The sequence below is a fragment of the Cottoperca gobio genome, chromosome 22 (assembly GCF_900634415.1).
Source record: "Cottoperca gobio chromosome 22, fCotGob3.1, whole genome shotgun sequence".
Lineage (NCBI taxonomy): Eukaryota > Metazoa > Chordata > Actinopteri > Perciformes > Bovichtidae > Cottoperca > Cottoperca gobio.
This window is the reverse complement of record NC_041376.1, coordinates 10753556-10768364: the sequence shown is the minus strand read 5'-3', so window position 1 is coordinate 10768364 and position 14809 is coordinate 10753556. Positions and strand designations below refer to the sequence as shown.

Genomic DNA, 14809 nt, shown 5'->3' with positions numbered 1-14809 from the left:
GTTGTGGACGACGTGGATTATTATTGTTGTTGTTTTAATAGACTGGACGAAAAGAAACCCACTGGAATTACAATACAGTGTAATAACATTTAATAACACATAAGTACATTTAAACTCAATATACCCAGAAATAATACTCAAACTCTGATCTTAATTATGTTTTAAGTGTATCACTGCCTCTGGAGGAATCAGTCATTCCTCCTCTGTGTCAATGGACGCTGGCTGTCCTGCTGCCTGCAGCTCTGCCTCATATTGCTTCTTCAGGCCCTTTAGATACATACGCAAGCTGTCGGGGTCCAGTCTGGAATTCCTGGCAGTCTGCAGGAGGCGGGTGGCCAGGTGGTACACAGCTCTCTGTCTTTGTGTTTCCGGATCACTGTGATGTTTGGCCTAGAGCAATAATAAACCACACCATAGGTTTTGTCTCTTTACTCAGCACTCTGATATAAAGCAGGAACATTTATGGGACACACAAATATTTGTGGTGTCTGCCACGTGAGGCTAGGGCACCGCATTCTTTAGTCTCTCAGGGTCAAATATTGGTTTCTTAAAGCTTGTTTTACTGTTGCACAAATGTGGGACACTCTATAAAAGAACAAGCTAAAATGTACTGTAAATAAAAGGCACACAGAACAGGTTGAGTCACCAAAGATGTTTGGATGAACCATACCAAAAGCTGCCGGCTAACTTTTGAGGCAATTATCTTTGCGTCTTGGATTATGTTTGAAGGAAGTGCAGTCATTTCTGCTGCTCTCAGACCTAGAAGAGCAAAAACATCTGTAACAATTTACCGTGACCAGTTTCAACAGGATTGTATTGAGATTTCACTGACTCTGTACCATAGTGTCTTTCTTCAGAGCATCCTCGATTAAGCAAGTATGTGTACACCACACGCTCTTCACCGGTGTCACCACTGCGAGTGTGTTGAACCTCCATGTGCTGGTTCTCCACGTTGGGATAAAGAGATTCTAGTTGGCACAGCTCAAGATAGTGTGTGGCAAACAGAGTGAACGCCTGCAAATAGCAGGGAAACACACACCTTAAATATTTAAACACACACTATTCCTGTATTGACTCTCCTCTTTACTGTTGACCCAGCAGGTGTAACACAATAGACAATAACAAGTTATACGATTAATAATAGGAATCAGACTTATCTGGTTTTCATTTTAGAGAAAGGAATGTCAGCGCAAGACTGTAAGAGTGCATACTCTACCTTGAGGCTAAGGAGGAACTCACAAACTGTGTGACAGATGCCGATGCCTTCCTCAGCACTGGTACCACGCCCCAACTCGTCTACAATGATCAGGGACCTGTCACTCACGTTGTGGATTATGTAAGAGATCTTTGGGGAGTATATAAGCAGTCAATCATAATTTAATGATTTGTTTCCCTCATATATGTTATTATATAGCCATAATGTTTAAAAAAGACAAAACAAACCTCCTTCATTTCCAACATGAAGGTGGAAGAGTTGGTTTCAAAATCATCATCCACACCAATTCTGGTGAAAATCTGATCAGCAACACGAAAAGAGGAATACTCAGCAGGGACAAAAGAACCTAGAATTAATAATGCAAAGGGCGTTTCTCAGAAATCAAGTCAAATCAATTCCTGGAACTGTGCAGCTATGCATTTCGAATTCATGTGAGGCTGAAAGGTTTGCTGCTGACCTATCTGAGCCATGATCTGACACAGCGCCACCTGTTTGAGGTAGGTGGATTTGCCGCTCATGTTGGGTCCAGTGATGATGACAAAGTTGCTTCCCTCGGAGATGTAGCTATTGTTCGATACTGGCTGCTGTCCAACAATTCGCTCCAGAATGGGGTGCCGACCCTGCTTGATGGCCAGTGTGTCTGTGAACTCTGGGCGCACTGGCAGACGCAGGAGAAAGAAAATGAACAATCATAAATACCTCTATTTGTTAATATATTGTTTACATAATAACACTCTTCTTCTTACATAATTAATTGCTAGTTGCTTTAACTAAAAGCTGTGTCACAATATAATAAAAGCTGATTTTTGAGAGGGAAGCGTGCAGTGGTTACAACCAGCTAGCTCCTCTGCTGGGGAGATTTGTCTGGGTAAATACATCGCACCAGTGCACACTTATGTAACAAGGGTAATCTGAGTACAAGCTGACTGGGATAGAGGGGGGCAGGCAGTCAGCACATGTCTATTGAGATACGCTTTTAGACAGACGAGGCCCAGTGCTCACTACCCACGTGGCTGATCGGGCTGGTACTGCCCACGACCCCACAACAACAAAAAAAGAAAGAACTGATGCCAGCAGTGCTGCCAGCTCAGTGAAGCAGTTTCTAGCTGTCATGTGTGACGTTGGCTGGGTGCTGCCTTCTTAGCACACAGGACTCCCTAAAACAGATCAAACTTCTTCAGGGTTCTTTTTGACTGACTGGATTGACTGGAAATCAACAGTGATTCATGCTTACCATAGTCTGAGGTGGTGCATGCGTTGGCCAGTGACAGCAACATGTCCAGCATGGATACGGCATCGGAGAGCTTGTAAAGGCAGTGAATGTGCTCATGGACGGTGCTGAGCAGCTGACATATCACCCTGTATGGAGACAGGTTAGATATTCCAGGGGAGGAAAGTTAGCTAACAAACGGTACCCTCTGGTGGACGAAAAGCAGAACACAATAAATTGATCTTAATCAGCTATTAAGATGAGAACATGCTTTGTAGTGAAATGTAGAAACTTGCAGGGGGGCCTTTAAATGAGTGAGTTGACTAATTGGTTGTTAAGGTCTTTGTTAGCTAAGAAGTTATTTAGTGGCTTTTTATCTGGGGATTAAAGTACATTAGTACAATAACAATCACATCTCTGGTATCAAATAATATTAAAAGATAACCTTGAACTTCGGCACATTTCTGCATTATCATATTCCTCAGTGGAATGAAAAAATAGCCATAGAAAATCAACTAATTACTGAAAGAAATCCTATAATTACTTGCCGAATAAATTCTTTTGTCGAGGGCAGCCCTTGTACAAATCTATATTTCTTTCATTATTCAGCACAGTGTAATAAGTGTCTACAATACATTACTGTGCATGTTTGCAAGTCATAGGATCATGATCTCCTCACACATAAGACATGTGAAAGATCTCCCTCAGGGCCTCATCACAGCGGTCATTCATCTTCATCAGGTCAGCAATAGTGAAGCCGTAGTTGTTCTTGTGCTTGGTGACCTGTGGGGGCAGATGTTGAAGCCCAGCTATTGCGTTCATTTAATGAATCAAACCTTATCGTCCACATAGGGGCAATTTATCTTCCTTCCCTCACAGCTAATGTTGACAAGTTTTAATTTGTTCTGTTCTTAGTTGGTCTTTATGTCTCATTGTTCTCACTGTCCCTCCCTTTAGTGGACTATACCTTGATAAACTCCGGGGGGAGTTTCCCTTCAGGAAAGACCACACCTTCAAGCTTCATCTGAATGAAGAAACCTCGAGCTGAGCTGAAGCTGGTACGCATTGGCAAACCGTATTTCTCCCCCATCTGGTTCACTAGCCCTGTGCAACACAATGCCATTCAATAAGCTTGATTGTTTAAATACTATATACTAACATCGCAAGTAAAGCTGCAATGATAAGTTGATTGACAGAAAAATAACCCCAAGCTATTTGGATAATCGTTAAAAGTAATTCTTCATGGAAAATGACAAACTATACTGTTGTAGCCACTGGAATGTGGAGAGTTCCTGCTTTTCTGTTTTATATCATATTATACTGAATTGTAGGTTATGGACTGACAAAACAAGACATTTAAAGACATTTTCCACTGTTTTCTGACATTTTATAGACCAAACGATAAATCGAGAAAATAATCTGCAGATTAATCGAGAATTTAAATAATTGGTAGTTGCAGTCCTATTTGTAAGCAAAATATAATAACTGAAGATGCAGAAAACACACCTGCAATGTCGTCCACTATCTCAGTGTAAGCTCTGCGTGCAATGTCAAGAAACTCGTTGATGTTGGGACGGACAGCGTAACACTTCTGGGTGCGCATGTTCAGGCTGCCCTTCAGGTACGCAGTGTCCTCATTTATCACCGTCTTGATCTGCTCTAGGATCATGTCAAACCTGAAGCGGACACAAATGTATAGAGTGGAAGTCTGTTGTACATGATAGTAAGTTTATATCGGACGTAGGTACAAAACCTGGTACCTGTTATCTTCCAGTGAGGTGCTGTATGCCTTGAGCAGAGCTGTGTTGCAGTTCTTCAACACCATCTGTTCATAAAGTGAATGGAAAAGAAAGGCTTAAAAGGACTTACTGTTTGCATTCCAACTAAATAAGAATTAGTACAATGCTTATGTGGAAGAAAAAGCTTATTGTTCTCGTTCTCTACACGGCTATAGGGTGATTTTGAACACATTTCACAAACCCTTAACCGCGGCACCAGGTCCAGAGTGTGTTTCAGTTGAATGACGTGTGTAATTTTTGCTTCAGCAATCTGAACCTGTAAATACAGCAACAGTACTGTAAAGTGCACAAAAACGGAAAGACAGACCAATATTTCACTTGTGTGCATTTATTTAGCTCAACAATTTAAATCACAAAGCACTGTACCGTTTCCTGCTTTGGGATTTGGACAAGAACAGAGAGCAGCTGGTCAATGTCAAGGAAATGACCTATGGCTAAGGAATGCAAAAGAACAGTCATGCTCCCAATTTCAGTATGCACAATATGAATAAATAACTGTTTGTGCTTATTGCTGACCATTCTTCAGGCCAAAGAAGAGCTCCTCATCCTGCAGCAGCTCTTGTATGGTGTCCAAGCGTATGTTGATGGTGTCCACATCAATCAGAGGCTCCAGAATATTGGAGCGCAACCTTCTAGCGCCACCAGGTGTTTTAGTGTGGTTAAGTACACCTAAAAGAGTATGCTCACTCCTACACACAGATAAGCAGAGACAGACAGACTGAACACTTACTGTGCAGGATTATAAAAGCACATACAAAGATGATGCAGTGATAGTCTTGCCCTCTCACCTGTGGTCTCTGTTATTGACCACCAACTCCAAGTTAGTGACAGATGCTGAGTCAATCATTGCTGTCTGTTCACTTCCTTTAAAGCTCACCTTGAGAGACTTGGCAGCATAGATGGAGTTCTGGATGAACTCTAAATATTTCAGCAAAGCAGCTGCTGCTGCTAGACAATAATACCTGAACAAATCATGATATTTGGTCATTTAAAAAGAAAATAGTTAAAATAGTGTTACAGTACATCTGTTTCTACACATTATTGTACTCAGTGGCGTACTTAGTTTGCACTTCCATGAGGACGGTGCCAAATTCTGGAGCACACAGCTGCTGAATGTACTCCAGTCCCTTCCTCTCATTAAAATACTTCCTTTGGATAGCAGTGAAAGCTACACCCTGATAAAGAAACCATAATAAAATACAAATATTAGCACACTAAAGGTTAACAAGACGTCACTAGGTGGTACCCACCATACAGTAGCGCCAAATAAGAGATGGAACGATAGGATTTGATTATGGATCACTATAGAAAACATCGGGGTAATCGTGAATATCCTCACGAGTGACTTGAGAAAGCTTTATCGCTCGCTATCATGGTGGAGGGGGAAAATAATCTAAAAAATACAGAAATTTTCATTTAAAAAGAAGAGACTCACACGATATCGCGATTACTATTGTAACCGTACCTTATGATTTTGATTACCTTATTTAAGATTGTTTTATTGTAAAAAAAAAACAGGTGTGTCCTATCTGTGATGCAATAAAACATTTCTTAATACATTTAAGTTTAAGTGATTGCAGTAAGCATATTGTTATGATTGGCGGGATAATATCGTGAATCTCAATTATTTTGGCCAGCATTATAATCGTGACATGAAATTTCGACATCGTCCCATGCCTATTGCCAACCAAGAGTGAGTGAGGGTGCACAACTTTCTGCTTTAAAAGTGGGTATTTCTTATAAAAATTGGTATTTGTTTGATTGTGTGTGTTGACTCATAACAACTATTCTGCATTAGTACCGGGAAGTTCTCTGTGATGAGGTTGAACAGCTTTGTCCCTTTCCCCTTCTCACTGGCTGTGTCTGGCATCAGTATTTCCAGTGGCACCAAGATGTGAATCTTGGTTATGACCTTCAGAAGAGTAACATATGACTGAGACAGGAGTTCCCTCTATTTTAAGAGTCTCTGCTGAGTGTAGCCATGATTAACAGCCAATGAAGCACGTACGTTATAGCTTATGGTGTTACCTTGGCATACACCCCTGTGTCTGCAAACTGCGAGAGTATAAGCTCTGGGCATTTCAAGTTGAGACTGGCAATGCCAATCTCTCCCCTGGCCAAACCGCGCCCTTCAACCACTGCCACAATCACAGAGGCACCCGAGGTTGTGGTCGCAGTGGAGCAACTGGTTGCTGCAAAAACACATACATCAGAATAAGAAACACAGCTTCAGCCATGTTGACATGTTCAAACATTATCTCGGGCTGAAGTACCAGAGAGATCAGTCAGTGGTGTCCGTGCTGGGTGTGTGCCAGGGGCCCCAGCAGATCCCGGGGTCCTCTTGAGTTTCGGTGTTCCTCCACGGCTGCAGAGAGAGGAGCTGTCCGAGACAGCCGCAAGCAGTGATGAATTGGTCCTGGCTAACCTGAAGCTGTGATGGAACTGATCTAAGTCGAGACAAAATATGAGAGGGTCCATGTTATGTTATTACTGCAGTGCCCTGCCCAGAGCCACATTCAAATTATTATATAAATGCAATATCAGAAATATTCTACCTATATTTTATTGTCTTTAACATAATTTTGTGAGCCACTGTTAAGTAAAAGTAAAATATGCTAATGTTGGTGCTAGCTTAAACTACTACGGTTATTCACAACATCACCTGAGGCCATTCGGGGGAGTGATGGACCATTGCTCGAGCTCGTACTTCCTTCATCTAAACCTTGGTGGGATGAACCGGAGGAAGCTGATGCGGGACCGTTCAAGGTAGTTTGATTTAGTCCGCTAGTGTCCATTGGGGACACCCCCCATGTCTGTCCACATTCTGAGGTGTCCCCTAGCTCCTCTGTGCTGCTACGAAACATTTTAAAACCTCGCAAAGGAAGGTTATTTGACGTATATTACCAAACGCATTAATACATCTGTAAAACTCGTTACTTATGGTAGTAAAAACATGTGTGGGATGCAAAGAAGTCCCATAGGAAGCTACCAAAACCCGCCACACCGAATGCACTGCCAAGTCTGCGCGCGATCACGTTAGATCTTAGCATCTAGCATCTGCGCATGTCAGTCACGTCACATTTTTAAATGATTGATTATTGGCTTATAAGGGAAATGTCAAATTCATAGGGCTACATTTCTTAAATAAATCACATCTTCTAAGTTGTTTTTTAATTGAAATTGAATGTTATTTTGAGTCTCAAATTTATAAAAAAATAAGAAATGCATTTACTATGTTTCCCTAAAGAAGTCTGACACCAATATTATTCCTATTTTTTCTATTATTATTATCATTATTATTTGGCTACATTCTGATGTAGATATTTCTTTCTTTATTAATTGAAATTGTATGGCTACATATTTGCATATTCTTATATCTTAAAAAAACAACCTGATTCATTTTTGGAGATTCTTTATTAGGAATAACCCCTTGAAATGTACCATACCCCTTTCCCTGTCATATAGACAGGGAAATGGAAATGGTGTTGATTATTCTTTGGAGTGTATGAATTGACAACATAATGTAACAGCTTTAACAGTATACATTTTTGAAGTAACCCTTAAACTACCAACAAACTTAATCAATGTACACAGTGCAATGTTTATTGTAGACAGAAATACCCTACTTAGTTAATTAGCCAGTATACAATAATGGTAGAAAGGAGCCTGGGTAAAGTTAACAGCTATCCAAAGGGTTAAGAAAATCATGAATTGTCAAGAACAGGAACTAACAAGAGTAAAGAGGACCATAAAGCTTAAACAGAAAGAGGAAGCAGCTAAGAAACAAAGAGTAACAATTTAGGAGTGTTTGACAAATAGGCTGAGCAATGCAGCTGAAGGTCTGCCATGATTTTTACTTTACTAGAATAATCATTACCACATACAATAGTTTACAGAATGAATAGTTTCGTTTCTCTAATATTTTGTTCTTGCGCAGAAATGTGGTTTTCTTGTCTGCTCATTCAGTGCACTTGCCCTGATTTATAGAGGTTACGCTTTTATTTTGAAAATAGTTAAACCGGAAGTCCTCTACCTGATCCTGCCCCTGCCAACATGGCGGCTGACACCGATGATGGTGATTATTTTGTGAGAGAAATTGAGAAGAACGATGGTTGTACCCTGAAAGTGAAGCAGTGCTACTTGGGAGATGTTGGCTGTGTTGTTTGGGATGCAGCCATCGTCCTGGCAAAATATTTAGAGACGAAACAGTTTTATGATCCGTCCTCAGGAGTGAACGTCTGGGCTGGCAGCAGTGTTGTGGAGTTAGGAGCTGGGACAGGAGTAGTTGGTCTGATGGCGGCAACACTGGGGTGAGATGACTGCTTAGTTCGTGTGTTTAAATGTTACTTCTTCGTTTATATATTAAATAACCAACGTGTTGCAGACAACAGCCTTAATATCCTTTTATTGATTGAAACTGGTAACATACAGAATTCCAAAAGAGTTTTAATTTCTATGTATTAAATCCCATAGAGCTGTAGTTACTGTGACAGACCTGGAGGATCTGCAGACCCTCCTGAGGGTGAACATTCAAGAAAACCAGGCCCTTATCAGTAGTGGATCAGTTACTGCCAAGGTACTGAAATGGTTTGTACTTATATTTCGTTTAATTTGGATTTCAATCATATATTCAAGCTGCATTCTCAACATATTGCAAGACAAATCCTAATTGCTTGATTTCTCTCCTTAAAGGGGTGAAGATGTGTCTGATTTCCGGCCTCTCCCACATTATGTCCTAATGGCAGATTGCATCTATTATGAGCAGGTAATTTACTATAGTTTTTTTTCTATCCAAACATGACTCCTTGCAAAATTGTGCTGTATCACCATCATTGCAAAACAGAACAAACAAGTGTAGCACTTTATTTGTCTTTGACTATTATTAATTTCCACAGTCTATTGTTCCTCTGGTTGAGAGCTTGAAGCTGCTCTCTGGACCAGAGACCTGCATTATTTGCTGCTATGAGCAACGCACAGAGGGCGTCAACCCAAACGTGGAGAGGAGGTTTTTTGAGGTGAGAGCCCAACCGTGTGTTCCAGTTGTAAACGTTAATAAGTAGGTAAATACATATTCAGAAGCTGAGATGTATGTAATCACCGCTCAGTCAGTTATGTTTGGTCTTTTGTGTTGTCTTTTAGTTGCTGCAACAAAACTTCAACTGTGAGGAGATCCCGTCAGCCAAGCAAGACCCAGAGTTTAGTAGTCCAGACATCCACATCCTGCACATCTGCAGAAAAGTCTAAGATTGTGTAGAAACATTTGTGTGTATAGTAATCAGTGTCATCCCCAAAACCACATGGAAATCAGATTGAAAGTATGTACTGGTATGTGTATAATATTAAATGTATCTTCATTTCTGCACTCTTTTAAATGTTTTTTTTAAAAATAAAAATATGTTTCTGATATCACTAAACACTGTCCTGATATAATGACTGGAGTAAAGAAAACTATTTTCATACACTATAAACCAAGTTTCGATAATATCAGCAGTTTCATTGGTCTGTGTAATTGTAGGGCTTTGAAGGTAGATGGCAGACATGTGCAAGCACAGACAGGCCTGTTCTTATCTTTGATGAGAATGAGTTGTTTAGGCTAGAAGGGGTCACAAATAGACCAGGAAGGGACTGCAATATGTCTTGGTGTTCATTTGGATGTTTGAGGATTAGTCTCGAAAATGTGGTGATTCTTTATTTTATGCAAAACATAGTGAAAGTTCAAGTTTAAAGCTCAGTAAACTACAGACATGAGACTTACTATGCTTTTGCTCTTGAGCACTGCCCTTTTTTCTGATGTGTTAAATATACATTGTAGCGGGTTATTACATTAGGATAATACCCACAGTCGCGTATTAGATTGAAATTGTTGACCTTCATCCAGAATTGAGCTGTCTACTCACTGCCATAAATTGCAGTCTGACCAGTTTTCTCCGTATTTTACAGGATTTCTCTGAACTGTGAATGAGGTATGTCAATTCAGACATTGCCCATTTGGAGCACTAGGGGGCGATAGTTGCTTAAATAAAAAGTATTTAACTGAGTAAATGTTAAATCTGTGCAATTAAACGGCAATTCAATCATTAATCTTTAGGGCAAAGCTGGTTATCTTGAAAAAATATATTATTTTAAGTTGTGAAGACAATTACTACATTAATATGTTTATGTAGTTGACCCAGTTTTTGAAACTGAGCCCAACCTAGGATATGCCAGCTCTCCTAAAAAGATTTTACCCTCCATGCGAGGGGAATTCCACCCCGAGCCCCAGATTAGCTGGAAGATTATGGTTCTTTTTCAAGCATAAACCATGAAGTACGCCCCGCACTCCCACAGGCATGCAGGGGCCCCTCACAGCCTTTCATGCTGCTCTCTGTTTACACAGTGGAGCTGTAGTGTAATGAGCAGGATGGCCTCCAACACTCAAACCAAATAAAAATGTTAATGCTGAAGTTGACAGGGTGGGGTTAACACTGAAGGTCCCATTAAATACTCAAATCACTTTATATAAGAATGCAATGGGAGCCTCATGTATTATGTATTAATAATGCTCGTCCTAATATGTCTCTATAGGGATCCAGGAGTGCAAAGCTAACCTGCTTGCCTGAAATCTGCTGATACTGTACGGCAGGAACATCTGTGAAGGCACAGTGCCTCAGAGCCATAAATATTCCTCAATTTAATGATTAGATTTTTTATTTAAACAACTCTTCATAATCCAACGTTCAGCAGATGCATTAGCTTTGTGTTTAGAGTTAATTAACGCCTAATTATTGTTTAAATACAACATTATGAACTGCTTGCTCATCTGAAAACATGTACAAATACAACAAGATTCATTATCAACCAATATCCCAACAGATTGTGAAATGTGTGTATGGTGGTGAAAGACCGGTATAGTGGGTTGAATCATAGTTTAACAATCACACCCCTGGATCCCTGTTGGCATTGGTCGATGATATGGCCTAACACAAGAGGGATAGAGTGAGATTAATAACCTTTTTTACAGTTACTAAAATTACTACATCAGATTATTTAACATAATCTCTCCCTATGGCCCTGCTCTGCCCTCTCACTTCTGCCCGGGCAGCTGGACTGAAACAATCAGACCAGGATATGTTCAGCTAATTAATTTGACTCACAGCTGTTATTAAGTCCATGTCCCCCCAGTGTGGCAGGGACAGGACCCAGAGGGGTTATTGGGAAGATTAGAGGGGAGCTCCACTATTGTGTGTCATCATTTCATCCTCCTGCCCACCCAAAGCCCTTCCAGTCAAGTCATTTAGAATCTATTTTCCAGTCTCTCCAGTGCTCTCTTCTTTCTAAATGTTAACCAAAAATAATGTAGTTATATTCTTCTTGTGGTTGGCTAATTAGGCTAGCACTACAGGGGAATACAGGAGGCTAAATGAGGACAGCCCACAGTGAAGCAGTGGTTTCTCTAATCTGTTATCATATACACATTACAATTGATACCGGTGGCTGTAATAATTCATTACTGAACATGTGGCGTTCGTGCTGCATGCACCAAGACAGAATGGGGGCATTTTCTGCCAACAGATGGAGCTATTTGTAGAAATACCTCTTACCTGTGTGGAAAACCTGCAGTAAGAACAACACAGTTCAAGTCCTCATAAATAGCTGAATAAACCACATAGTGAGGCAGTTTATTACTTATGGCATGATTCATTGTGGTTGTTTTGTCTTTTAGTGAGTGATTAGTCTTACTGTTATCTTTGAGATTCATGTGAAATTCAACTCCAGGTATTATCTGTACTTTCTACACACAAAAGTGAAAAACATCTGCATGGCCTCCGTAATGCACCCGCATCCCCCCTAGTTCTTCTAAAACAAGAAAACATGAGGGAGCAGTGCAGCGCCCCTCCAAAGCAGATGGGTGGAGGAGAGTCTGACTCCGTGCAGCCTGTGTGGTGTGTGCACCACTCGGCTGCATCACAGCCAAGTGACACAGAAGATCCTTTGTGTCACCATCATCACGCTGCCTGGAGCCAAGAGACACTGTTCCAGAAAGGAAGACTCATTTTCTTGCTAACTATTAGGGAGTGGCTCAAGAATAGACATCAAATTGGGCTGATTAAAAATAGAAGGCTGCATAAATGTGGGACTCCTCTGATCCGCCAAAAGATGCCCCCCCCCCACACACACACACACTATACCAGATCACCTTTCAAATGACAATCTGGGCCTTCTGAACTTTATGCTCCACAAAGAGCTCCATTCCAAAATAGAGCATGTGATTAGTTTTGCAGCGTCTCCAATAATGAGATGCAACAACGCTAATAATCTGTGGCACTGTTGGTCAGTGGATTTGAAAGCAAGAGGTGGTACGGTGCCAGTGAAGCAAAGCCCGACGGGACAACTAGCTTATAGAAACACAATGCTGACTCAACTCAACCCCCCCCACCCGGAGGGGGAACAGGAGGAGGGTGGGGATGCTGTTAAGACAGCTATGCTGCAGTTGAGAGGGGACAGTGAGAATATTATGCACACTTGCCCCCTTCTTCCATACGTGCCAATACAGCAATATTAGCACTATGACATACCAGTGATATGGAAGTTAAGCATTTTTAACTTTAATCTTTGTAGGCAGTGTTAGGTTTAAATCTGTTGTAATAAACTTTGTGTATAATGTTAGTGATATATATATATATATATATATATATATATATAGAGGGAACATGATATCAGTAAAAGTGTATTGATCTCTTGCTTGAAATACCACAGGTTATGCGGAGACTTGCCTGTGACTGCTGTCCCTACGGCATTCTAGTGCTATGATGTATTTGTCATCATTAGGATGTGTGGCGGCCCAGCACTGAGGGGAGAACTGCAGAAGGGAGGGTGCAGCATATGTGTGTGTGTGTGTGTGTGTGTGTGTGTGTGTGTGTGTGTGTGTGTGTGTGTGTGTGTGTGTGTGTGTGTGTGTGTAGCGTTTCCCTGAGTCATTACCACTCAGTAGTCTGAATCAGGACTGTGTGTGAGCAGCAGCGCCTGACTTGCCTTAGATCTGATATTTCCTCCCAAGCCCAAACTGTTGTCTAATCCAGACGCAGTGTCACTCAAAACACTGTCTCCTCTGTAATTACAGCGATCCTGTCAGACATACAGATGTAGTCAGTCATGGCGCGTGGCAGTGTGGTGGCAAGCTGCTGAAGCAGGCCTTCGAGGTTGCTTTGCATGAATCTTCATCATGCTGTCAGTCAGTGTGTAGAGGCTGTACATACATGTGTGGCTGGTGGGTACTGCTGCTGGGTGAATGACCCCTGTCCATGTTACTGTGCACTTTGGTATTAAAATCACACTTCTGTGTTTCTGTGTTGGAGGTTATGTAAAGCCAAATTACAGATACCACATGGCAAAGGTCAATGCTCTGTGTAAGAATAATCTCAAAACTATCCAATTAATATAATTTTGTTTCAGAGACAGATGCTCTTTCTGTTCTTGGCAGCCAAGAGACCTCAAGCTGCAGCAACATCTATAATGCCTGTCGCCCCCCCTCCCACCTTTCCTATACTGTAGCATTGCTTACATCTGAAAGCAAGACGGTTAACACTTATCTACAATCCTCTTTACTCTCGGTATGTTACAGCTGGAATAACACAGCATACGAGTCCAGGGACAAACTGGTTCACACTCTCACACAGCTGTGTCAAACATCCTGCAATTCTCAAGAGGAACCATGTGGACAAATTTTGGGTTTTCACATAATGGAATATAAATAGAAGCCCTGAGGCTTAAAAAATGTAATGGGACTTAGATTGGATGGTTTTTAAAGTGGAAAAACCAACATGATTATAGGCTAGTGAGACTAAGCCAAAACAACTATACTGTATGGTTAGTGGCTTAAATGATGTAAATGCTTGTATGAGCACTTTGTCTATCCATTAAAAAACAAATTGGTTATGTTGTGTGGACCTCCAGCTCTTCATAATACTTGTCTGGTTCTCTGAGTTTGTAATTTCACCACAGCAAGTAACCTTCAGTTGCAGATATGAGTGGAATGTGTTTTGGACCAATGCCCAAAGTGCACCTTGGACTTCGCAGCCTCACATTTTCAACCTTATGAAGGTGGCCCATAAGACAACATAGCTCCTATTAAAACCACAACCATTATTAGATTGTTAATGAGTAAAAACCTACACCGACACACAATCAAAACAAACTCAGGTCACACCTATTATATAAACAGAAAAGAGTGCGTCTGTGTAAAGGCAACCAGGGGTTTGCAACGTAGCGTGGCATTCAAGAGCATTAACCTCAGCAGGAAACTTGAAACAACTTTCAGCGACTTCCGGAAATTGTTTTACACCGAGCTCTGCGTGAGTTCATTATTCAAGAGCTCACTCAAAGAGGCAACCGATTGAAGGTGTAGATGACTTAACCAGAGGACAGAGAGAGAGAAGTTTCATAACCAAAGAGGCTGTTTTACTGTCCTTGAGGATAAGCAGCCACTGAACCACGCTGTGTGAGCTGTGTCTTAGAGTAGGTGTTCCCTGCTGCCATTTGGCAGATAAATAAACCGCTTTAATTATGGTGTTCACCAATGTGCAAAAGAATATGCGTCTAAAGGCA

The 14809-nt window shown here is 41.1% G+C and overlaps 2 protein-coding genes across 3 annotated transcripts; one reads left to right on the top strand and one right to left on the bottom strand.

The window, feature by feature from the left end:
* Positions 1 to 73: 73 nt before the first annotated feature.
* On the bottom strand, positions 74 to 7262 carry msh4 (mutS homolog 4). 2 transcript variants are annotated; one of them, XM_029461460.1, is made up of 20 exons: positions 6888 to 7262; positions 6499 to 6672; positions 6254 to 6417; positions 6027 to 6158; positions 5285 to 5400; positions 5014 to 5187; positions 4742 to 4914; positions 4592 to 4659; positions 4407 to 4481; positions 4187 to 4251; positions 3933 to 4102; positions 3394 to 3530; positions 3106 to 3209; positions 2451 to 2575; positions 1674 to 1874; positions 1444 to 1562; positions 1217 to 1345; positions 840 to 1014; positions 671 to 759; positions 74 to 390 (listed from the first exon to the last, which is right to left on the bottom strand). In XM_029461460.1, exons 1-20 carry the CDS (start codon positions 7087 to 7089, stop codon positions 193 to 195), a joined length of 2790 nt encoding a protein of 929 aa, XP_029317320.1. In that variant the 5' UTR covers positions 7090 to 7262; the 3' UTR covers positions 74 to 192. The 2 variants fall into 2 exon arrangements, with proteins under 2 accessions (XP_029317320.1, XP_029317321.1); XM_029461461.1 differs by having other exon boundaries at positions 6027 to 6137.
* Positions 7263 to 8240: 978 nt separating this feature from the next.
* On the top strand, positions 8241 to 9639 carry vcpkmt (valosin containing protein lysine (K) methyltransferase). The gene is made up of 5 exons (XM_029461462.1): positions 8241 to 8535; positions 8699 to 8812; positions 8918 to 8990; positions 9121 to 9240; positions 9365 to 9639. Exons 1-5 carry the CDS (start codon positions 8279 to 8281, stop codon positions 9467 to 9469), a joined length of 669 nt encoding a protein of 222 aa, XP_029317322.1. The 5' UTR covers positions 8241 to 8278; the 3' UTR covers positions 9470 to 9639.
* Positions 9640 to 14809: the final 5170 nt, after the last annotated feature.